Source organism: Pholcus phalangioides, unplaced genomic scaffold (assembly GCF_987345545.1).
Source record: "Pholcus phalangioides strain wild (caught in Gottingen) unplaced genomic scaffold, Ppha-v1.0 ptg000011l_1, whole genome shotgun sequence".
Classification (NCBI taxonomy): Eukaryota; Metazoa; Arthropoda; class Arachnida; order Araneae; family Pholcidae; genus Pholcus; species Pholcus phalangioides.
In genome coordinates, this window is record NW_028301604.1 from 46,148,633 (window position 1) to 46,175,673 (window position 27,041).

The 27,041-nt window shown below is 37.0% G+C and overlaps 1 protein-coding gene across 7 annotated transcripts in view; it reads left to right on the forward strand.

Moving 5' to 3' along the window:
• The window catches only part of LOC149080478 (regulator of G protein signaling 12-like), a 290,792-nt gene that overhangs the window by 165,571 nt on the left and 98,180 nt on the right, over nucleotides 1-27,041 (forward strand). For 6 of the 7 annotated variants that reach the window (XM_089239581.1, XM_089239579.1, XM_089239582.1 and 3 more), the window contains one exon: nucleotides 22,785-22,978. In XM_089239581.1, coding sequence (XP_089095707.1) covers nucleotides 22,785-22,978 — 194 coding nt within the window. Of the gene's footprint in view, nucleotides 1-7,250; nucleotides 7,330-22,784; nucleotides 22,979-27,041 lie in introns of those variants that run through there. The other variant, XM_089239583.1, reaches the window with a different exon arrangement.

The following is a 27,041-nucleotide window of genomic DNA, read 5'->3' on the forward strand; positions in this document are numbered from 1 at the left end:
TTCATAAATATTACACAACAAACCCATGAATATGGAAATTTTGAGCAGTATATTTCTCGCAGTGACAAATCAATTTTTCTGGCCCCCAAATAGAAGTCTACAAAATAGCAAAATCTCTTAAAGACACTGCATCTTGTTATGATACTTTGACTACTAAAATTCTAAAAAGCTTTCCTGAATGCATGTATCAACTAATGGCTGACCTAATTAATAATTGCATTGAAAGGGGTGAATTTCCTGAATCACTCAAATCAGCTACAGTTGTTCCCTATTTTTAAAAATGTAATCAGAATAACCTCAGCAACTATAGGCCCATCTCAATATTGTCATCTACCTCAAAAATAATTTGAAACACTTATTAAAACTAGGATTTACTCTTTTTTAAATAACAATTTCTTCTCCAATAACCAACATGGTTTTCTACCGAATAGAAATACTGAATCTGCTCTTTTAAACTTTTCTGAATATGTCTACAAGAATATTGACCAATCTAGAAAAACAATAGGTATCTTTCTAGACATAAGAAAAGCATTTGAAATCTTGAATGAAATCTTGCTCTCAAAATTGTATTCCTGTGGAGTTAGAGGAAATACTTTTAATTTTATTCATTCTTATCTCACTAATAGAACTCAAAAAGTTAAATGCAATAATTGTTTAAGTAAGGCCGTGAAGATAATCAAAGGAGTCCCACAAGGATCTAATTTAGGACCATTATTATTTATAATTTTTATTAATGATCTCTACAATTTAAATATCAAGGATAAAATCATCACGTTTGCAGATGATACTTTAATTCTTTATTCAGGAGATGACTACCCAACACTTATCAACAATACAAATACCGATCTGTTAACAGTTCGTAATTGGTTCATTGCTAATAATCTCCATATCAATATTTCCAAAAGTAAATTCATCAACTTTTCCTTACACAATATTCCACATATTGACTATGACATAATTTTCCATGAACCAAATTGTACTAGTAATAATTCATGTGATTGTCAACGTATAGAACAAATATCCTCTATAAAATACGTAAGTATTTATATTGATCAAAATCTAAAATGGATATCTCATTGTAATTATTTAAAATCAAAACTTCGTTTCATTTTATACAAATTCTTCAACCTGAAACCATATGTAAACTGATCTTTCTTGTTAACTTATTATTATTCAATGTTTCATTCACACTTACTTTATGGTCTGCCGCTCTGGGAAGTGATTATGTCACCAATATTGCTCCATTTATTTTACACTGTATGATAATTGAAATGTTATTGAATTAACTTCATTGTAACAACAGGATGGGACCTTGGTGTCTCCTTGGTGGTTTTCACTAATCTAATGTATTGTTATCATTCATCTTACACATTGATAAAATTGAATTGAATTGTAATCGGGAATAGCAAAAAATTCAAACATTGTATCTGGGTAAAGTTAATACAGGGTGATCAGCGAATAAGCCCTTATTTCAAAATTAAATATCTCTACAACAAAGATCAATAGAATTATGCGGTAAACGGTACGTTTATGAGCAAAACTGTAAGAATGTTGTATAGAAATTTCGAAAATTTAGGTTTTTTTTTTAATTTAAAAAAACAAAAAAACTGGAGATTTTGGGGTTCCGAAAATCCTCATTTGTGTGAAGAGAAACCACTGTATTCGCCTAAAGTTACTGCATGGGCTGCGGTATGCGCCAGAGGCATTATCGGCCCCTTCTTCGTGCGAGAAACGATTACTACTGAACGTTACGTTACAATTTTGGAACAATTTGTCAGCACACATGGCGCATACCGCAGGGGCCGATAATGCCTCTGGCACATACAGCAGCCCATGCAGTAACTTTAGGCGAATGCAGTGGTTTCTCTTCACACAAATGAGGATTTTCGGAACCCCAAAATCTCCAGCTTTGTTTTTTTTTTTAAATTTTAAAAAATTAAAAATTAAATTTTCGAAATTTCTGTACAACATTCTTACAGTTTTGCTAATAAACGTACCGTTTACCGCATAATTCTATTGATCTTTGTTGTAGAGATATTTAATTTTGAAATAAGGGCTTATTCGCTGATCACCCTGTATTATCAACATAAGAAAAAAGTTAAATTCTCAAAAATTAATCATACTAAGCAGGAAAACGTTCTAAGTAGGAACGTTATAAGCAGGATTGACTGTATATGAATTTTTATTTAAAAATTCTCAGTTTTCTGATACTATTGCAATGAATTTTTATTTAAAAATTCATTGCAATAGTATCAGAAAACTGAGATGAAAATTCATGAGCAGAGAAAAAGGAGAAGAAAAACACATTTACTTTTTCACTTAATTATCATACATATACTTATAATTACTTTACATAATTATAGCATAATAAATCATTTTATTTAATTAATTGCATATATACACTGCTCAAAACAATTAGGGGAGCAAGCAAGAAAGTGAAGAAAACCGTGCGAGACAGCCACGTATTGGCATACAATGGATAGTACACTCGTATCAATGCGCAATACAGAAAAAAGACATAAAAAAATTTGGAATTAAGCTTTAATTCTTTGAAAATATGGAAAAAACATGAAAAGATGATTTAGGGCAACAATTTGGTTACATGTAAACGATAAAAAAAGTACTGATTAGACATGATGCATGAGTTTTAATAGGGCGTGTGGTCTCCTCGAACAGCTAAGACTGCTGCACACCTGTTTGCCATGGATGCGATGAGGTTATCGATCAGACTTTGGGGAATACTGTTCCACTCCTGAGGAAGTGCAATCTGCAAGTCTCGGACAGTAACAGGCGGCCTTGGTCGCGCAGCAATGCGTCGTCACAGGTCAGGAGAGCACGCTGGCCATTCCATACGCTGTATTGTTTCAGCTTCAAGCATGTTATCCACCAGACGAGCTCTATGCGGTCAGGCATTATCATCCTGGAAAACAAAGGAATCTCCAATGGCTCCAGCGTAAGGGATGACATGAGGTCGCAGTATCTCGTCTGCATACCTTCGGGCCGTCAAAGTGCCATTCCGAATGATATGCAGGTGCCTCCGCCTATGCTGATTCCACCCCATACCATCCAACCAGCTCGTCTGTATTGTGACCTTTCACGAACGAATGCAGGGCTATTTCGAGTGCCCCTGTCCCTCCATACCAGAACACGTCGGGTGTCACACTCCAGACTGAATCGGGACTCGTCTGTAAACAGCACTTGCCTCCAATCATGTTGCTCCCAATCCCGATGTTCAGCAGCCCATCTTCTTCGGGCCGCACGGTGGCGTGGGGTCAACGGAATGCAGACCATTGGCTTACGTGCATAGAGCCCTCCCTCATGAAGCCGATTACGTACTGTTTGGCTGGACACCCTTCGTCCTGTTGCCAAGAGCAACCGTCTTTGCAGCTGCGTAGCATTCTCTGTTCTGTTTCGACTGGCTGTTAACCGTACATACCGGTCATCAGTTGCTGTAGTAGCGCGTGGCCGACCTTGCCCTGGTCGACGTCTAACATTTCCTGTTTCTTGAAATCGATTCCACAGCCTTGCACCAACACTTCTGGCGACTCCAACAGCGTCCGCGACCGGATTCCAGTCTGCCATAACACGCCATGCCATGGATTCCGGTAAATCACGTTGTTGAGATATCCTCAAGTCACCTTGTCTCAAAAAAAAATACTGCGCAATCGAATTTCACAGTTATGGCAGTAAAACAGACGTTTCTGCAACATCCCGATTTCTGCCCTTATCTCCTTTTTCTGGTTTTTGACGTCATGAACTTTGATTTGCATATGAAGTTTTCTTCTTCCGTTTCCTGCTAGGCTTTAAATTATGGATGATTCATTTTATGTTACTTATCGGTATACATCTTTGCGTAATTTTGTTAAAACCATGTGCTCCCCTAATTGTTTTGAGCAGTGTATAATAATTACAACTTTTATTTTCATGTTATTTTTTCGAACACTGATTATGTATAACCAATATCTGTAAAAACAATATGATTACTTGTGAAAACCTTGTGAATTAATCAAAGGCATCATTATTCAAGGCTCCCACTCGTCCTACTTGCTCGGTTTTGTCCTACTTTTTTTACCAAAGCCTATCAACAAAATTCGTATAATTAATTTTAATTGAGGGAATTATCGATATGATGCCAAATAATACAATTGTAGTAGATTGCAATTAATGATTCTGCCAAAGCAGAAATTGTATTATTTTCAAAGTTATTTTGGGGGTAGCTGGTTTATTAACTTTTCATTTGCTTAGTTTGGGGGTTCACCAAGTAGAGTAGTGATTAAAAACTTCTGCCTGATTGAAAAAAATAATTTTGTAGGTTCATGTATATAAAAAAGAACATTCTCCTAACAAAACTTAACATTCTAAAAACCAGTTGCTGCTTCATGGTCTTGGACAGTAACTAAAATTCATCTTTAAAAATTATGGTGTACATTTTGTGTCTAAGTGACACAGCAGTTTGTGTAGTAAAACAGTTGAATACATAGGCCAATATTCACAATGCTCAGCAAAGAGCTAGATCATTAGAATTGTAACAGGCCTTCTCAGGGCCCTGGAGAAGTGTTCTGGTTGCCCCAGCCTAATTACAGGCCTGTTCATCATAGCGAAGTTGAACAAATATGAGGCGAAATGCAGTACTCTATGACTCCATAATAGTTAGAAGGTTTTAATTCAAACTAAGAACACAAATTGCATTAGTAAAAAATTAATCAACAGTTGTAAAATGTTAAAACGTTAAAATTACTAGTTGAATAAGATGACCAGCGCTAGTACAAATAAAAATCAAGTGAACAACAAAAAACAGCATTAGAGTCATCTTATACACTTTTGAAACAATGCTTTAAAAATTAGCATATTCACAAAGAATTGAATGCAGGGAAAAGTCAGCCTGAGTGACGTCATAATCCTTTTCCTTTTTTTACCGAACTGTCTCACCTCACAGTTTCACATCACTATCTTTTTCCACAGGTCGGTACACTACAAATATAACGGCAGGTTCCCAGTCTATTTGGTGACAGTATCTTTTGCCTGGCATGGTGGTAAGATTCTCATCTACCATGTGAAGGTTGCTGTCGCGGTCTTGGGTTCGAACCCGGGGGAGGATATAGATAAGATATTTTCCCTAACGAACTTGAGGCGACCACCAATAGATAGCACCTTCATTTCCAACCCGTCTCATTAATGACAGTAAATTGTGATATAGTAATACAGGCTGAGTTGATGTTTGGTGAAGTAGTATCTTTTGTCCGAGTCGCAAGATGCTTTCCTTCCACTGTGAAGATTGCCGTCAAGGTCCATGGGTTCAAATCTACCCAAAAGAACATCGGAAAACGTTTTTACTGATAAAGCCTGGGGCGACTACCAATAGATGGTGTTTTCATTTCCCACCCAATTACACTAGTTGGAAATTTCCATATGGTAATATATAACTTGAATTGGTGTGCTGTAAAGTTGTACCAAGGGTGTATCAGGGGACTTGGGGTCTGGTCTCCCCCCCCCCCCCCCAGAAATGTGAGAAAATGACCGAAAAAATAGAAAAAGACGTCAGAATCTATTGTTTTATCACTTTGGTCTCTGCTAACAAAATTTCTGGCTATGGGCCTCAGTAGTATCTTTGGTTAATATCATTTTGGGGCCATAGAAAGTTGTTGTGAAAGACCATTCAGCATCCAGGCGTCTCGTTAGGCGTTTTCGGGTATCAAGACCAAAACTTACTGTCAGCTATTGACAACTTTTATATTAGTAAGTACCATCAGTACCATTGTTCTTGGCAGGATGTCCTAGTTTGTTCTGCAATAGAGCTTATCAAAAACATTAGTTTTCACATAAAATCATGCAGGCCAGCCGGCAATAGAAAAAGTGTCTCATGGGGCATGGGTACTCTTCCACCCCCTGAGACTATCAAAAATTAAAATATTCTTTAATATGTTTCGTAAAAAATGAAAATCCTTTTTTATCATGCTACCTTAAGCAATTTTTTTTTAAATTTAATACTACGGTTTTTGAAAGTTGGAAACTCTTGAAAGAATCTACTAAACCATACTTGAACCTCGTCTATATTCCTTTGCGGAACCTCTAATGAATTGGTACTGCGAATGTTGGGATGTCTGTGTTATGAACCAAACGTGAAGCTTGTTTCCGTGTAATGCTTGTTATTGTGCTACCATCTACCACATTTTTTTTGAACTATGAATGAAGTGTAATGTTTGAAGATTTCGTTGTATGCCTGTTGCTCTCTGTGGCGCGACTTTCTAATGGGGAGATCTCGCACCTCAAAGTTGGGAACCACAGAAAACCAACTAGAGCTGACCACCACTGTGGCGATGGTGGGGGTTCGAACCCGGGACCTTGCGATGCGAGTCTGTCACTATGACCACTGAACCACCACAGCGGCTCTTAAAAGAGTGAATCCGATGTGCCTTCTCCAAAGATTAATCTTGCATATACGTCTGACTCTAATGTACAGGGTTGGACAAATTGCAAAAAACTCTAGGCACCAGATAAATTTTTTACTTGAAGAAAAAAGTCCAAAATAATGCTTCTTTTGACTTAGATATATAATATATATATAACTTTGAAATTTCAAACGTTTTGTGCTGCCCTCAGCTTGTAATTTAGTGACTACACGAAGAAAATTTTAGGTGCCGGTACTAATTTTTTCGCCATGGTGGCCTGGAGCTTGTCCAGCCCTGCACTAGTGTGTTCGTAAAAATGTAAATATTGGGCTAAAATGTCAAATTTTATGAACTTTTTCAGCACTTATGTATTTAAATATCATTGTATGATGCTGATGTCCAAAAACAAAATAAACAATTTCCATTATTTGTTGAATCTCTATACTCCCGAGAATAGATATTCGTCAGCATGAGTCAAAAAATGTTGGAAGCAGTCACTTTCTTTCCCAACTTATTTTTCAGGACATGCCTGTAAATTGTTATAAACCCAGTTGGGGTTTTTGCCCAGTTTGGGCAATTGAAGAAAACATTAAATGATATAATTTTATAAATTGATTTGGTTGCGATACATTAAAAAGGATAAATAATAATATGAATCCCTTTTGAGGTTTGAAACATTCGCTTTAGAGCTCTTTGACATACCAGGCTAACTCATTCATCATTTTTGAGCAAAATGCTTCATACACTGAGTATGTTCTTCCCTCCCCCCCTCCCCAGAAAAAGTTGAAATGACGGTCCAGTTAAAGACGCCAAAAATGAGTAAAATTGAAAGAATTGTTTTCTCTGAATTTTTTTTACTAGGTTGAAAGTGTGCAATGTTTGGAAAGATCTATAGACATTTTTGACAACGTGAAGTTTATGTAGAACAAGTCTCTTTCAGGTAAGCCTGTTACCTCTGTCTGGCAGTTTCTAAAAAGATTTTGAAGCTCCAAACATTTTGCTCCTTTTTGTTTGAAGATCATTTCAACATCTCATGTGAAAACTTATTGCAAGATCAAACCCCTCATAAGTTGGAGGTGGCAGCTTTTGGAAAAAAACTTCCTGAAATTGATCTGGATTAGGCAGAAGACTTGCTTCCAAACAAAAATATTAATATACGATTTGAAGCAAAAAAAAATTTCTTTCGCAAAGCAAAATTAATCACTGATATTTCTGAGTTTTGTCTGCATTGTAGAAGAAGCTGTTAGTTGCTATTGTTGAGAAATGGATGGAGAGGAGGAGTCCTAACTGTTCTATATGGACTGTCAGCACTAGATCTATGAATCATCAAACACAGTTCCGAAAATTAGCATCCAAAGAAAGGAAGTGGTGCTCCAGAGTTTGTATCTTTCAAACCAGATAATTGAAGAGGTTACTGAGAAAGCTAAAGCATAATATGTTGATCTAACAACTGCTGCCAATTTTAGTTTCAAAGATGAATTTGAAAATTTTCTTAAAGTAAGGGGTCAGATGAAATTCCCCAGACAAATTCTTCTCAGATATGTTTGCTTGTAATAAGAATTTTGTGGAATTGTGAAATGTATTTCATTTTCTCACACGGCAATGTGTCTGTCAGAGATGCAGACATGAAAACATTGAGGAGGCTGAGAGTTACCAGTCATCCTGTATTAGGAGCCCAAGTGGCGCAGTGGTAAGATGCTTGTCTTACACTAATAAAGGTTTCCATCAAGGTCCATGGGTTCAAATCCATCCAAAAGAACATCAGAAGAAGTTCTTCACCTATCGAGCCAGGGGCGACCACCGGAAGATGGCACCTTCATTTCCCACACAACTCCACTAGTTTGAAATTGCCATATGGCGATATATGGCTGGAGTTGTTGTGCTGTAAAAGTAAGTCATCCTGTATGGCGTGGCATTCACAATGCCTGAGTGGCATCATGGTAAGATGCTTGTGTACCACCATGAAGATTTCTGTCAGGTCCCAGGTTGAAACTGAGGTAAAGAATATAGATAATAAAATATTTCCCTTAAAGAGCTCGAGGCAACCATAGATAGATGATGGCTTCATATCCAACCCAACTTATTAATGGCATTAAATTTCAATTCAGTGGAGTGTTTGGTGCGTGCGGTCAGAGTTGATATTTCATGAAGTAGTCATCCTGTATATATCGGACTAAGGTCCATACGCAGGAGCGAAATGTATGCATTGTATATTTATCAGTTATTTGGGGACTCAGCCCTCACATAAAATTTATTCGGGGAGGATGAAAACAGCCTTGGCCCTCAGGTTCTTCAACACCTATGTCATCTGTTGGAATCAGCTTTTCTATGAACATATCTTTATTGATAGAAACTTACATGGAAAGTTTTATACATCAAAAACATACATGGTGCACTTTCAGAAGCAAGTGGAATTTGTGCCATTGACATCAAAGACAGAATATAAGCAAAAGGTACAGGAGCAAGAAAAAAAATTAAAATCAAGGAGCAAGAGAAAAAATATCAGATTTTGAAGGGAAAAAACAACAAATGGGAAGTAAAGCGAAATATGAAGCAGAATGAATCAGAATATTAGCACGAACATTTTTGTAAACTATAAACATAGTTTGAAAAATTTTCAAAATTTTATTACCACTGCTTTTGTTTATGTGGTGGTTTCGGGTTATAGGGACAGTTTATCATCAACATCTTTATTTTCCCCCCATGTCTTGTTAATGGTTAGTCTTGCAATTATTTCATCAACATTATATGTTGAAACACGATTGCTGTTTGAGATTTTGAAGCAAGCTAGTATTATATGCAAGGGTATATATTGGGGGGGAGGAGGCCAATATCTGAAATTCTGTCTGTACTGTGCTTTTCAAAAGTATATTACCAAAAAATGGTATAATTTAGGGCAGTGTTTCTTAATTTTTTTCATCCTGCACTCAGTGTAATTCAACTTATCTTTCCACACCCTATTGGATAATTTATTTTCTATCTAATCAGTCAAAAAATTTAACAATTATTTCTGTAATTAATGACATTAATTAAATATTCATTAATTAATTTCTATAAACTCTTTTACTATTTTGACTATATTTAATATTTAATTTATATATTTTTTTAATTCAAAACCTAAACTAAAAAAAACATTATTTTTTAACGTTTTTGGACATTTAAAAAAATTATCCAATGAATAGTTCTTCACTTATTGATTCCAGCCAGAACAATATGTAAATGTTTGTTTGGCACTTGATTAACTGATTAACTTTTCTGACATTTATGTTTAAGTCATGCTTACAACACTGTCAAATCCAAGTGCAGCATGTATAATAAAAATGTAAACGAAACGCAAAATATTTTAGGTTTAATGATATTTTTTCTCAATCAAAATGGAAAAACAAGTATGATCACTAATCGAAAAAGAAACGTTTGCAATTCTGGTATTATATGTTTCTGTAATTGAAAGTTAAAAGATGAGGTGTCAAAATATCGATACAATTCATATTTTTTTTGATAATTGAAAAAAAAATTCCACCCTATTTTAATTTTCTTGAATGACAGGTTGACTGATAATTTTCTTTCAATCTCTCAAAATGCAGTTTTGCACCCCCAGTTAAGAACCATTACATATGCCCATGACAGTGTATGTGCAGGGGTCCCACTTTTTGGTAAAATGTTCTGTTTTCTAGGTTTTGTCTTACTTTCCCTACTTGTTTTACCAAATTCTATCAACAAAATTTGTATAATTTCTTTAATTGAGAAGGAAATTATCAACATATTGCCAAATAATAGAAATTTAGTAGATTGCAATTAATGATTCTGCCGAAGCAGAAATTGTATCATTTTTCAGATTATTTGGGGATATATGTGGATTAACCTGTAGCATGTTTCTTTATTTTCTTCTTCTTTCAATGAAACATTTTTTCTGTCCCTAGCAAAAATGCATCGATAGTGGAAGATTAGCGATCATATTGAGGAAAGAGGGAAAAAGATCATTCTTGTTTGATTTTTTTCAAATGTATTCTTGGTTTCAGAACAGGTTTTCGAGACAGTTTGCTAAATGGAAATGAGGGATATATATATGAGTGGATATTTTTCATTACAGTAGCCCGCTCCTCCCCACCTTGAGAGAGAAATCTAACGTTGTACTATTTTTTACTTGTTTTTATTGTTGTTATCTGTGCAGGTTGTATTTTTATTCTTCCTGTATTATAGTGGTAGCAGTTTTAATAGAGTTTTCGCAATGAATGAAACAATTCATTAGGAGTGATGAACATGTAAATTTACAAACTAAGTAATTTATAAAAAATGAATATATACATGAGTGTATATTTACATAATTATTTAAATTGGTTTTACTGTACTGTGTCGCATATGTATCAAATACTTTTGCGTATGTTGTTAACTACATAAACATCATTAGCCTTTTCTACCATTGAGTGACACAGCATGTGAAATATAGGCACAGATACAAAAACAATTCAATCATTTATGCTATATACATCATATATATATATACACTGAAGAGCCAAAAAAACTGGTACACCTGCCTAATATCGTGTAGGGCCCCCGCGAGCATGCAGAAGTGCCGCAACACGACATGGCATGGACTCGACTAATGTCTGAAGTAGTGCTGGAGGTAATTGACACCATGAAATCCTGCAGGGCTGTCCATAAATCTTGGGGGTAAGAGGGGGTGGAGATATCTTCTGAACAGCACGTTGCAAGGCATCCCAGATATGTTCAATAATGTTCATGTCTGGAGATTTAGGTGCCCAGCGGAAGTGTCTAAAGTCAGAAGAGTGTTCCTGGAGCTACTTTGTAGCAATTCTGGACGTGTGGGGTGTCGCATTGTCCTGTTGAAATTGTCCAATTCTGTCGGAATGCACAATGGACATGAATGGGTGCAGGTGATCAGACAGGATGCTTACGTACCTGTCAGAGTCGTATCTAGACGTATCAGGGGTCCCATATCATGCCAACTGCACACGCCCCATACCATCACAGAGCCTCCACCAGCTTGAACAGTCCCCAGTTGACATGTAGGGTTCATGGATTCATGAGGTTGTCTCCATACCCGTACACATCCATCAGCTCAAAGCAATTGGAACCGAGACTCGTCAGACCGGGCAACGTGTTTCCAGTCCTCAACATTATAATGTCGGTGTTGTCGGGCCCAGGCGAGGCTTAAAGCTTTGTGTCGTGTAGTCATCAAGGGTACACGAGTGGACCTTCGGCTCCCAAAGCCCATATCGATGATGTTTCGTTGAATGGTTCGTACGCTGACACTTGTTGATGGCCCAGCATTGAAATCTGCAGCAATTTACGAAAGGGTTGCATGTCTGTCACGTTTAATGATTCTCGTCAGTCGTCCCGTTCTTGCATGATCTTTTTCCGGCCGCAGCGATGTCGTAGATTTAATTTTTTACCAGATTCTCCCAATATTCACGTTACACTCGTGAAATGGTCGTAAGTGAAAATTCAAACTTCATCGCTACCTCGGAGATGCTATGTCCCATCTCTCGTACGCCGACTATAACACCACGTTCAAACTCACTTAAATCTCGATAACCTGTCATTGTAGCAGCAGTAACCGATCTAACAACTATGCCAGACACTTGTAGTGTTATATAGGCGTTGCCGACCGCAGCGCCATACTCTGATTGGTTCCATATCTCTTTATTTGCATACGCATGCCTTTACCAGTTTTTTTGGCTCTTCAGTTTATATATGTTGTATTTCTATCTATACTACGTATAAAGAAACGTTCCCTGATGTACGAGATGCTGGATTTACCCCCCATGTTTTCAGATCCTTGCAATGTGCTTGAAAATGGTAGTGTAAATATAGGTTATTCTGTCTGGGGGTCACGCTGTCTGTGCATGGGAGTGTATAGAAGAAGCCCATATATTCGCACCAGTTGAGGTTTGCTGTTGCAAAGGGTGGCAGCAGCTCTCATCTTCTCTCATCAATTTAAATAAATTCACACTTTTCTTGATGTTATGGAATTGCTGCTGAGTCTACGTGTCATTATCTTAATTTAAATACTACGCATTTTTAAATACCACACATATATATGTGCTATTATTCATATAAATACAAAATATTATATACATATATGTCACAGTGAAAGTGACAATCCGGTAATTATTTTCAATTGCTAGTTATTAATTTTTGATAATAACTGGCTGCAAATAATGAAACAAGTTTTTACATTCTATCACCGTGCATAAATCACATGTGGAATGAAACATATAGCAAATAAAAAATTATAAATTGATTCTCAAGCATTACGTTATCAAAAAAAAAATACAGTATTAGGTATAATATAATGAGCAGATAATATATGATGCCAAACATAGGCGTAAACTTGTATCCGGCCCATGGGCTCGAGCCCCCCCCCCCCCAACATTTCTGAAGACCCGGCTCAGCCCTCCAAAAATTCGTATGAATGATGAGAAAAAAATTTTAACCAAAAGTTGTCCTAATTATAAATTAGTTAATGGAAACAATTTACTCAAAATTTTAGTTCTTTTAAAAACTCTGAATGGTCTTTGGCTTTCTTATTCCATGAGCCATGACAATACGTTTATCTCATTTCTTCCCTGCCGTTCAATCCCTCAAGGCACAGCTGAAATCACAGCACCCCTCCCCACTGACAGAAACTTTCAGTGGGGAGGGGTCATTCTTGTGTGCCTGGCAAAAACTGAGTGTCTCTTCTTTTGTTCACTGCGACCGGGAGGGGAGGGGGGGGGCATGGCGCCGTCACGAAAAGAAGCCCAAAGATGCATTGCGGGGGGGGGGTTGAAAATTGAAAAGCAGTGATATTGAATATATTGAAACTGAAATTTTGTAAAGGAATTGAGCCCCCCCCCCTTCCCCCAGTAATTACTGAAAAAACCATTGCAATGCACCCTCTCTCTCCTTTGTAAACGCTTGAGTCCCGTATATACGGGCGAACCAATAACTTTTAGCCGCCGCCCCGCCCCCAATGTTTTCTTGAAAAATATTGGGAAAAAACAGTACATTCTAAATGTCCATTCATAACAGATCTTGAGGGCCGATGCCGAAACATTTTTCGAGCCTCTTTACAACAAAATTTGACTGGGGGTGGGAGTAGAACATAAAATCAAATAAACAACAAGTGAATTATAATATTGATTTAAAAAAAAAAAAAAAAGAAAAAATGAATGATAATTTTTCAAAGGTTCAGGAGCCTCTCGACTAGAACCAAGAACCTCGACTCCTCAAGAACTTCAGAAGATTATGTTGATTTTATAGTTGATTGTTTATTGTATATTATGATCCACCATTGTCGAGTGTTGATTATATGAAAAAATCCACCACACACACACCCATAGACTTTGATATCTCTGAGTTGTGAAGCGGGGTGTGTTCGGTCTTCAAAGGTCTAATAAGGCGTAAGTCCAAGCCATAGGCGTAAACTTGTATCTGGCCCATGGGCCCAGGCCTCTCCAATAATTTTGAAGGACTGGCTCAGCCCCCCCCCCCCCCACAAAAAAAAAAATTCGCGTGGATACGTTTCCCATATTTGGCTCGGAAAAACACGTTATGATGAAAAAAATTGCCCCCAAAAAAATTTTGTAAAAAAAATCTCAAAATTTTATTTCAATACTTTTTTAAATCACAATCGACTTTCCCTTGGCTTTTTTTTTTTGTAGCAATATGTAGTATTTCTCACGGTCAATGACGACACTCGATCTCCAATTATCATTCTCCCTCGGTGCTAATCGTAGCTGCCCCAAAGGCATGCATCTCTGGATGACATCTGGAGACGATATGGGGTAGGTGCTTTGGCCCTTTCTTGTTCCCGCTGTCGGAAAACTCAGAAGCATCTCTTCTTCTTTTGTTTGAACGTGACCCTTGGGGAAAGAAGCTTCCAGACGATGCAGCAGGAGGAAAAGAAAGGTTAAAAAATAGACTGATAATGATTGAAACCGAAACAAGTACACTCCGAGAGTCATATTTTACTTATCGAATTCGAGAGCCCGGGCCGAAACATTTTTGACAAAATACTGTATGACTAATAACACAAAGACAAATAAACAATAGCTAAATGAAATGCAGTGAAACCTCGATATAACGACTGCGGACAAAGAAAAAATATCGTTGTAGAGGGATTATTGTTATATCGAAAGGCAACATTATCATCACATGCCCTGAAATTTCTGTTGCTGTTGGCAAATTTTGTGAATCGCGTTGTTAGTACCACCAAAAAAATGCGCTTTTGAGTATTTTTTCCCCGCAAAAATAATTTTATTGATAAATAAAATTCATTTGGATGTATTGCCCCGATAAAGAGCTTAATCGCAATACGCCGTGGCATGGCCCTCACATCCTGTCGCAGGGCGCCAAGACTGGGATCTTTGGCGGGCCCCTAGCCAGACTGATTCTCATGGGCCCCTATATAGTAAATTTACTGCGTGAAAAGTAAAAAAAAGACAAGAATCATCCCGGGCTTGAGAACTGTCAGCCTCACCAATGTGGGGGGCATGCAGAAAACATTGAAGGGGGCTGAAAGTTGCTGGTCGTCCCGAATATATGGGACTTGAGCGCGTATGCAGGAAAGATAGGGTGCCATGGCCCCCACATCTTGGTGAAGGGCCCGAGGCTGGAATATTAGTCGGGTCCCCCGAACCACATTTTTCACGGCCCTCTAGAGGGCCTTACTTACTAACCGATACGGTGACCCAGTCCATATTTAGAAATTCTTCGGAATATGGACTGGGTCGCCGTTTCGGTTAGAAAGTAAGTAAAGCCCTTATAGTGAATTTATAGCAAGAAAAATAAAAAAAATGATAATTATCCCGGGCCCTCCCAGCCCTATGTGGGGCCATGGAGATTGCATTGTTTTTCAGAAATTATTGGGGGGGGGGCTCAGTTCTCTCATAAAATTTATTGGGAGGGCCTCCTCAAATGGCTCCGTCGGCTCACGTATATTTGAATATCAGTATATTTCATGAGTCATTGCAGAAAAATAACATGCGGTGTGTGTTGTTTCCTGTGATGTTTCCATAAAAACTTTTGGCCCTGGGCTGCAATTTTGGGAGGACAGAAAATTTTAGGGGAAACAAAAACTATCTTTCAAAGTCATCGATTTTTACACTGTGGAGGTGATGTAAAACTATATTTTTTTCAGCCTCCCCCCCCCCCAACTCGACAGCAATAATTTACGCTCTTGGTTACGGTCCTGTCCGCAGCACCCAGAAAGTGCTGCAACAAACAGATTGGGAATCACAGCCCTGTAAAAATTTTGCAGTGCAATATACTGTACATTGGCCCCCCACGTCATCGAACAAGGCTTCTGGATTGAGATGTTCTGTGGGTATCGGGGCAGGATTTCCCAATCCCCCCCCCCCACCATCTGTTGTGAATTTATATGGTAAAAACTGGAAAAAAATTGCTCCTGAGACTTCAGTACGGAGCTCTGTGGGACCTTCCTTCATGGGACCTCTGGGAATCATTCATATACAGTAAGACCTCGGTATAACTTGTTGGTCTGTGAATTTTCCGGACACGGGCAAAACTTTTATTTGTTAGTAAATCACCCCGTTAATGAAGTCATATTTATTCGGTCCTCAGGTGTGACGTTATACCGAGGTCTGTCCGATGATGATATGGTGTCAGACTCGGAAAAGCGGTTTGTTGCAAGGAGCGGAGCACCCCCAGATTCAGAAATAAAAATTTGTTATAAGCATAAATTTGTAATTGTTTCCGCAAATATTGAACACACATGGCCCCTAGGCTGGGATCTTTTGCGGGCCCGTTATGGTGAATTTATAGCGTGAAAAAAAAATGATGCGAATCGTCCCAGGCCCCAGGGCTGGAGTCCTGTCAGCCCCACCCTTGTGAGGGCCATGATTGAATAAGGGAAGAATGAAAAATCCTCGTTTGCTGTCTGTGCATATTGAATTCTCCCCCTCCCCGAAACTATTGCTTGACTTTAGCTGCCGATAAAGAGGCATTTCCCACACACTCCCCCACCTCTCTTTATCTAAATTTTCGGTTGTGTGGAGGCTTTCTTGCTTTGCCCCAGGGATACAGTGGGTGCATCAATAGGACAGGGGATCCAGACACATTTTTTACATTTGTGCTACTCGCCAGAGGCCAAGCCGCATAACTTCAAAGTAGAATAACTGGTGAGTACTTGGGAATTTCCGATATTTATGACCAGCCGCCAAATCCAAATCGAGAAAAATTTATGGCAGGGCCTATCTGTTTGCAGACATCTGCTGCCCTCAAAATGGGAACAATTGGGGAACTCGTATGCTCGTATGAAGAAAAAGACGTATATGTTTTGTGTGGAATGTATGTATGTCAGTAGGGAAGATTTTGACGATCAGACGCAAAACACCTAAAAATCTCTAGCAGTCCAATTATAACGATAGAGGACGTATTTACCTCAACCTGTTCTCAGAAATGAACGAGGAAAATGACGTGCATGGCAAATGTGAGCGACTAATCAGTGAAGTACCAGCTGAATATAGTGTTTTGAATCGGTCATCAAGGTGCACATGAGTGGTGATGTACCGTACAGTTTTCTTTGCATGCAGTGAATTACGTTGCGAGTTTCCGTTGTGCTTTTTTCCAAGTGTAGTATTGTTCATTTATTCAAATGATAGGTTCACAAATATAAATTTTTGTTATGAATTTAGAGAAAGGTTTTGAAATTTTAGAGTAGAAAAATTGCTTGAAATTTATAAAGTTACACAATTTATATGAGCATCTATCGTGAATGCGCGTAAACGAGTGTTTCGCCCATAATTGAACAATCTCCTGCTCTTCAGCTGACTTTTATGGTGAGTTACTATGTAGAATTTTTTTATATCGTTACTTTTTTTCTGGCTAACAAAATACAAAATTCGGTCATAAAATATAATTTACACTAAATTATTAACAAAACGTGCTAATAAATAAGTATTACATCGATGTAAGTCAGCACAAATAAATTTAAATGCATGGCAAGATTTTCATTTCCCAACTGTGAATGAAAACTATGCAAAATTATTCTATGAAATTATTCTATCCAATATTAAGACCTTTCGATTAATTTTGTGATCAATTATATTTTCCAATGATGATGTTTGCAGTTGCTGACGAAACACGCTTCGTTCATACGTACCTATTTTGACTTCTGTACGTTATTAATACAGTACCAAAAAGGAAAAACGTTCTAACAGTTCGTTAAAACCATAAGATAATAATGAATTCAACTCATAAGTTCATCAAAAGGGTTTTAAATTAATTAATCTCTTAAAAGAGTTTAAATTAATCAATTTGTTTGTGTGAATGCTTTTAATTAATTAATTAATTAATTTGCACTGAATTAAAAAGTAATTGGTTATTTATTAATTATTTATTACCTTATGAACGAGTAAATTATTGCAGACCGGGCCGTAGACTCATAGAAATTAGATTCATTGGGTCACAGTTTGAAAAAGGCTTAAAACCACTGTTTTAGGAAGATTTTTGGGAATCCATATTATGTCTATAGGCCTGCTCATCTCACTACTTTCTTGGGATGGATGCCACGCCCGCCCCCTTCCCCCAAGGGTGGTGTTGACAGGGCTCCAGCTCGAGGCAATAACAATTACTCGATGCGTGGCCCATTATTTAGAGGGCTAAGAAGGGTAGGGGGGTACGAATTCTATTATTGTGTTTTACTTTTTACATCATAAATTTATTGAACGGGGAGGGGGGGAAGGAAAATTTTTAATCTAGAAACCCACCAAAAATTCCAGCTTGTGAGTCGCCAACTTTTAAATTTTTTCGCTGATTTAAAATGATTGACCACAAATCAGTGTTGTCTTAACGCATGGACCCAATCGGGCACGGCCCGGGAGCCTCAACAGAACAGGGGCCTCACAAAAATGACAACTGTTTGATATTTTCGGAATTTGCCAGGTAGGGCCTCAAAAAAATCACTTGGCCCGGGCGCTCACGATGCTCTTAAGACGGCCCTGCCAGAGATATGGATAAAAAGTGGAACTAACAAGCAATACGTCTAAACCCGTGAACCGAAGGTTTAAAATCAACTGTTCTTAATTAGGGATACTTGGAGGCCAGGCCGCAACTAGGGGGGTGTAGGTGGATCTGGTGCGCCGGACTAGAGGGGGCGCAAATTCCACTCTTTAACCTCTCCTTCAACATCATGAGGAGGCGCAAAAATGCGTGCTTCCCCCTGGCTGACCAAGTACCTATTTATTTGCAGCGTTCATAGTATAGGTCAGCCGTTCTAAACATTTGGAAGCCCGTGGCCTGGTAAATCTCTTTTGTGTAAGTGGAAGGCCCGGCTTCGCAATGCAAATATAAGCCAATAAAAATACAACGTCACAACAGGCAAATTGCCCAACGAAGTGGCTGACTTAAGAACATCATGGATCCCCGAGCCCTACCTACTACTACTACACCACACATGCACCCCGCCCACACACCTCCCCCCCGCGGAACCCCCAACGAATCGGTATATGCGGGAATGTGCGTGTACGTGTAGTGAAACCTGACGTGAAGTTTTTTGTTTCTCTGTAATGCTTGTTATGTGTAGTGCTGCCATCTGCCACCAGTTTTTCTAACTATGAGTGAAGTGTTATGATTGAATGATTTATCGTTGTAGGACTGTTGCTCTCTGTGGGGAGACTTTTTAACGGGGAGATCGGCTCGCATTTGCGCCTTGAAGTTGGGAACCACAGAAAACCAACTTCAGCCGACCACAAAAATAACCCCGAATGGTAGGGGGTACTCGGGTGTACAATGATAGGCATTTTTAAGACAAATCTAAAAAATGGTACTACCTGACCCACAACTAGGGAGAGCAGGCTGGTCTGGTGCGTCAGGCCAGAGAGGGCAAAAATTTTACCATCTAGCCTCTTCTTCAGAATTATAAAGGGGCTTCAAAATATCCGGGGAGAGTTCTTGCCCCGGTTGACCAAGCGTCTATTTGCTGCCCTGGGTACTACTCTGGTTTAAGCTTACTTAGCTTTCCCGGTCTGGACACCAGGCTCGCGTCCCGCTTTCGTAGCAAAATTATTTTGCGCTTTATCTCGAAAAGTTTGTAAAGGAAATAGGCGATACCATTATCGTCTATTAGCTATTGCAAAGACAAATCTGATGATACCAATATCGTTACGTCAGTAGCGACAACGCTGTGTATTGTTTATAAAAGTTTTCTCTGACACGGTCCCGCCCCTTCACAGGCGCAATGGCTAAAATTGGCTAAATCCGATAGAGCCTGGTCTGCCTGTTCTTTTTGAAAGAAAGAAAGAAAGTACCGACAACGAGATTCAAGGCACAAAGAAAGTGTTCATATCGAAACTTACGGCCTTGTCCATGACATGCAGCCTACCACAATTTTTTTCCACAGAAAGAGAAACCAATGATTTTGAATTAAAACCATTAAATTCTTTAAAAAAGGGCTATTGCTGGAGAAGGAGAGGGGTAATTTTCAAAAAATTTCAGTAAAACGACTTTCGCATTTATACGACGCCTTGACCCGTACGAGCGTACAGACCTCATTTATATGACGCATCGTTTAAACAAGGTTTCGTTATATTGATACTGGGCCCCCCCCCCCCAACATTTTGAATAACTTTACGCCTATGATGCCAAATAAATTGCTAGCGAACTATATAATGCAGAATTATCGTAAGCGTGGACTTGTATCTGGTCCATGAGGCCAACCCCACTCAATATTCCCCACAATCTGGATAATACCTATAAAAATATTTGGTTTAGCCCCCTGCCCCACAATATTTCCAATATCTTTACACATTCGCATATTGTAAATGATATCATTTCTAATTTGATAATGCACTAGTCAGTTTTAAATCCCCTCTGCAAAATTTTTTTTATGTACGATCCCTCAAGCAAATACAAGCTTAAAAGGAAAAAAGGGGGAAAAGAAGATTTCAAGTGAAAAACGTGTTTTATCTACTTACACAAAAAATTCTCAAGGTTACATTCTTATCTCAAATTGGCGCAAATACTTGGGGAGCAAAAAAATGATGTCTGAATTTCTTCTGTAGAACTTCTGACGTAATATTACGCCAGTAACACTGGATGGGTTAATTTTTCTTTTGCACAGTTTGAGGGTTCAAAAAGTAGATTAGTCATTAAAAACTTCTGTTTGAATAGAAGAAATAATTTTTCATTTATACTACTTCATGGTCTTGGACATGGTCATTGTACAGTAACTAACATTCATCATTCAAAATTATGGCGTACATTTTGTGTATACGTGAAACAACAGCTTGCATAACTAATCAGTTGGATATATTATGCAGTAAAACCATTTGGTTCACCTGGACTTATTTACATTGGACTCCCCCTGTAATTTACACATCTTGCACTGTGGAAGTGTTTGTGAAGGTGTGTCATTCTTAAAAAACTTACATGTTTTCATAATTTGCTGTACATCAAGAAAGAGAGTTTACACACTTCACTTTAGAAGACTCCTTTAAAAAAAATGTAACGTAAGGTTGGGGGGAGAGAGTATAGAATTATCTGTGGTTGCTAGTACACTGTTTTGGCCAAAAATTGCTTTTGTTACCAAGTCATTTCTGTCATTTTAGGTTGGCTTGAGTTAATCTTATGGGATAGTGCTACAAAAAAATTATTTTTTAAAAGTTTTTGAGCTTTGTTTTTTAAATATTATGCTATGATTATGTTGTCTAAGGGAAATACACCCCCCCCCCAATCCTACTTTTTCTAATTTCTTGAGTAGGAATCATGTGTACATGTTTTTGATCAGGTAAATTTTGGAATTATGGTGAAGGAGAGTGAGGGAAATGATTGAGCTGATTGTGCTGGGAACCCTGAATGTAGGCAGAACCAAGTTGTCCATAATTTTATATTATTGTGGTCAAAGTTACATGAATAGTAACCAAAGGGCTGAGTCTATACCAGGAGAAACACCTGCGCAATCACTGATCAAATCCACTGAATTCCTTTGGATGTACAGATATTCATGATCAGGCCTATCTTAAGAGCATCACAGGCCCCCAGGCTAGGTGATTTTTTTTAGTCCCCGCCTGGCAAATGTGCAGGCAGAATACAATAATTTCAACCAGATTCAATTTTTGTGAGGCTCCTCTTCTCTTGATGTCCCTAGGCTGTGCCCTAGTGGGCCCATGCGTTAAGATGACAATGCTCATGATGAAATTGTGTATTCACAACCCTGCTAGAGGAAAAACTCTCAATATCACTACAACCTAGAATTGTCCCTCACCAACCAATACTGGTGCCTTTGTTGAAGCATTAAATTAGAAATTTATTTATAGTTTATTGTTCAAGCTATCCATTTCACCCCCAAACACCTGTTCCAATGAAAAAATATTCATAAAATCAAGTCGTTCTTCATAGCTGAAAGTTTGTGTGCCATCACAGGTTGAAATATTCACAACTGGCTATAATACCTGGTGCTTACCGGATGTTCTTTATATACTGGAAGCATTGAGAAAGTGACACATCATTGTAAAGGAGTAAAAATGTCTTAAACGCATTGTTTGAGAACCATAGCAACCAAAGTAAACATTCCAAAGGTCATTGTAAAAGCGTACAAACCATTATTGCCTGACAGTTTTTTGCCCATATCAGGCATTTGCCCAGCTCTCATTAACTTTCAAAGTTGCCTATTGTTGAAGTATGGTCCTGTTTAGTACAGTGAAACCTTTACCAAACAGAACATCAATACAAAGGCAATGAATCGCCATCTTTCCTTAGAGCTTGTGTGCACTGAAAGGGACCGATGGAAGGATTCCCCGCAAGGGCAGTTGAATTTTATTTCTTTTCTGAATTCATCTTCGTATCAGCCAACTGTTGAAAACCTTCATATGGATAGCAGAGATTAACATCATCCTTGGCTAAGTCTCCATCTGGTGGCAGTGTCAGCAATTGTGAGCTTTAGCCTGAGTTAGGTCCAACCATCCATGTATGGTCCCATTCAGTGCACATGAGCTCTAAGGAAAGATTGAAACAGACAGAAAATCAATTTTATTTATATGTAGATTTATGAAGGGTTTTTCCCCTGCAAGTTTCAAGTAAATCCATTTTATTGTAAATGATAATTTTTTTGACCGCAAGAAGAGGCAGAAGAGACTTACTGATTTTTGTTATATATTGACATCACAAGCCTTTCACCATAGATAGATAGGTCAGTCGGTAGATTGTTCTCACTGTAACTTTAATTTCCTTGATTTACATTTCCTTTCATATAATAAAATTTTTAAGGCTTTATTTTCATGTTCATTTGTGCTTTTTTTTTATTCTGAACATATTGTGTTCAGTGACTTTTTTGTGTTGTACCATTTTTGTATTACCAAATGTGCCCATAATGTTTCATGACAATTCTCTTATCAGCTGCAGCAATCTTTTGAATAAATTTTTTTTTAATAGTTGCCTGGGCAAAATGTGGGCAAGTGAAGATGAAAAGCAGACAAGCTGAAATGAATGCAATAGAAAATCCAAAATTGGAGAAAAAATTGGTAAAAAGTCAAGAGAATGGTTTTGAAAGGTCCATTGAATCGGATTGTGATTTCAAAACAGAAATCAGCAAAACAACAACCTGTCAAACATCTACTAGCAATGATGTTGGTGAATTTTTTTCCCCTTTGTTTTTACTAACATAATTTATGATATTTTTATGAATAATATTCATTTTTTATAGTGATTACACCATGTAACACAATTTTTGTTCCTGAGCAGCAGGCTTCATTTCCCAATGTCTTAATGACTGAAAAGGACAGAGTATAGCAATGTTGTTTTTAAACTTAGCTTTTAGAATAAGAAGCACAATTTTTTTTCCTATTTTGGTAATCTGAAAATTATAAACACACAAGTTGAATATTCTCAGCATATTTTGCTTTATCATACAATTTTATATTTCTTTTTGCAGTTGAAGTTTTTTATTGTATTTGAAATTGATTGATATGCAAGATGTGTTAAAAAATACGAAAGGTTTGCTTTTTTGTAAAAGTATAGCATAGATCTGCAAAATGAAGTCATCTGGTAATTATATTTTTATTCTTCTATCGTGATCTATAGTTATTGATGGGCATGTGAAGAAAGTAAATATCTAGTGAGATGACTGTATAAGCTTCTAAAGCATCACCAATTCCCATTTTAACGAATACCGTTATAGCAAAAATATTTTTGTAATGAAAACTTTTCTAATCCTCCAAACAGGGTTGTTTTGTTTAAACCAAGTGATTTTTTTCAAAAAATCAAATAAAAGTTGCCTAAATATCATTTTTTTTCCTTGAAAAATATCATATTGGTTCATTATTAGCAAAAATGTTTCATTTTTACCACATTTTATATCCTTGGGGTACATTCTGATGGTATATCTTTAAATGACATAAGATTTTATAAGTGTTTTTTTTCAAAAAGTCTCATAAAAGTGGCCAGAATATATATATATTTTTCATATGAAGTATCTTAGTCATTTAAAGTTATATATGAAAGCCAAAATTTCTCATTCTTACAACATTTTCTAACCTTTGGCTACATTCTGATGCTCTATCTTTAGCAAATTCATGAATAAGGATTGAATCACACATCTAAATGTAGTGGTGTATTATCTCACAGGTTTCTTTTTTCCTTTACAAAGAAGCAACAACAGTAGTGACACCATCATGCTAGGGGCAGGTGGTCCTATAATCCAATAAAGACACCAGCTGTCCTTAAAGGACAAAGACTAGTGTACTAGTAGTTACATTACCTCACATACATTTTCATTTTCTTTCCCATAAGAAGTAGCATATCTCCTACTGTATATCCCCCAGTCTTAATATTCAATAGTTGTTTTTTTTATACTTTCACACACACACACTGTTAAGCCCAGTTAATCGAGGTTCTACTGTATAGTAGTAACAGATTTATGAAAAATAATCAGCTATATGCAGGGTGATTATAATTTAAGTTTTGATTGCAAAACTGTACAATAAGTACTAATCAGAATGACTTGAAAATTTGCATGGGTACTCCTGAAGCAATGGACGTTTCTTTCGCAAGAGAAAAAAGTGCAAAATGTGCAAGTAGATGATGCTGTGCTTGGCCAGCAGTATAATCTATTTTGTACAATCACATCATTTCGGCACTTCCACAGCATCAGTGTGTGGATAGAACTTCTATCAAGATGCACATTGCAATACCAGCAAAGCAGCTGCTGAAGACCTATTTTGACAGAATGCACCTTAACCCTTGGAACTTCTGGCTGTGGGGGTACCTCAAAATGTTATAAACAGTGGTCAGATTGCAAACTTTGGTGAATTGCAATCTCCAGCACATTCCCTGTATGTTAGAAGTTCCTCAGGAATATTGACAGGGGGGGGGGGGCGTTTGGTTTAATAAAGCTGAATTGCAAGCACATCCACATTATGACCATGTCATACTCCGATTCTGTTGCTGAACAAGAATTTTTGTGCTTTCAACCTCATAGCCAGAACACGCGGTGGACAACATATTTAACATTTCTTAAGTAAGTTGTAGTTATTTGTTCAATTACTTCGTTTTTTGTGATGTTTCCATGAATTATGAAATCGTGAAATGCTATAATTAAGGTATCATTTTGCCATGACTGGCTATCGTTTCCATTCTGCGAGCAAATTTCCCACATGTTGGATGATGTCATTAATTTTACATTTTCAAGTATTTTTTCCCCTTTATCAAATAAAATTGAATTTTTTCAGGAATATTCATGTCAATTTTCAAGTCATTCTGACAATCGTTCTTTTTTTACAGTGTTTTGAAATCAGAACCTTAGTAATAATCACCCTGTATATCGTAAGTCATTGCTAATTAATCTGCATTATTTATGCTTCATTAAATACATTATATTCACCTAATTTTTATTACTTTTTGCAAAATAGCTTTCTAATTAAGTATACTGAAAGTAACTGGAGAAAACCCTTTATATATTATATGATTAATAACATTAAAAGAATTTTCAAACACACAGTAATCCATTGAGTTAAGCAAAAAATAATTAAATTGCAAAAGTTGGTTTTTGTTAAAATGTAATAAATATTTATTGATTAATTAGCATGGGAATAGTGTTAATTACATTAATAAACATTTTATTTTAGTTAATTATTGGAAGTTTGAATGATTTTTCAGAAATTTCATTGATTTTAATGTTAATACTATTTAAAACAAAAAACTGGTTTAAACCAAAAAACCCTGATTTTTTTGGTTTTTTTACCAACCCTGCCTCCAAATAAGTTTAAATAGAAACAATGTAAAAAAATTTGGAATTCCTGTATAACAAAATTGGGTTATTATGAAGTGATTTCTCTGGTCTCTTGGAGTTTGTTATAATGAGATTCGACTTAATACAAATACAAATTTCAAAGTTGCAACAGGCAACCCAAACACGATGACTTGAAAAACTAAATAAAAAAAGATGAAAAATATAAATGTACATAAATAAAAAATATGGAAAAACTGCAGATAAAAATAGGGATGTCATTGAGAAACCCAATTCAGGAATAGCCAAAGAAAATAATCTAGCAAATACTTAAAAAGGATTGTGCACTGCTCATTTAAATGTGGTAGTCACCATCTCAGTATCAATAGCTTCTCTATTACTCCCACCATGTGTTTATCTTTTTTTTAAGGTGTCTATTATGAAGGAATTTATGACAACAGAAGCAAGCTATTTCAAGCATTCACAACTTTGATAGGTAAATACTCCCTTTGACACAAAAACTTGGAATTGTCCCTAACCAAACAATACTGGTTTGTCTTATCTGTGTGCTAGCTGGGGATCAAAACGGTATGAAAAAATCATGATTTTTTCATTTCATAGAGCATGTGAAAAATAAAATGGATTAGTTTGATTTAAATCAAATTTTTTTAATTAAATCAATTGATTTCTTATTCAGCAAAATATATCTTGTCAATCATCAAAGGATGCATATTCTTTTTATATAATTTCTCAAATTTAATTCAGTATAAATGAATAAACTAACAAATGAACTCTAACAGGCAAGAAATATGAACTTCAAAAATCTATTTATTATGGGTGGCCAGAGTGTGGAAGGGAAAGAGATGATGACGAGAGAGAAATGAAACACATCTAATCTGATGAACAACATTTATGCAAGGTAAGAAATAACGATCATACAGTGGCGGTCAATTTTAGGGAAAGAAAAACATCCCCCAAAAGAGGGAAAAGTTGCGCATACAGGGAAAGAATATGAATACATACAGTAAGAGGGGAAAAATGATATACTCCAACATTTGTCAGGGTGTCTACTATCACGGAATGAGAAAAGTTCAGCGAAATTCCAAAACAGTCATACAATTTGAGGTAAGGTCACAGATTTTTTATGATTCTCTGGAGACCTTTTTTTTTTATTCTTTAGCTTAAATCTAGGCTTTTGAGAAGCTGTGGCATTCAATATGTTTTCCCATCTTGGTTTTTTTTCATTTTTTTGCCGGGGAGGGTGGGAATAGACTAGTGATAGCAACAAGAAAGAACAATGTTATCTGTCAATGTGAAGCCATCCTACATTGGGGCAGACATTATATGGGTGGGGAAAAAATCTATTTAGACTGGATGAGCAAAAAATAACTCTCCTTTCTTTGCTTGTCCAGACCTTTCACAACATCTGTAATATTCATTCTCAGAATCGTGATATTTTCTTGAGG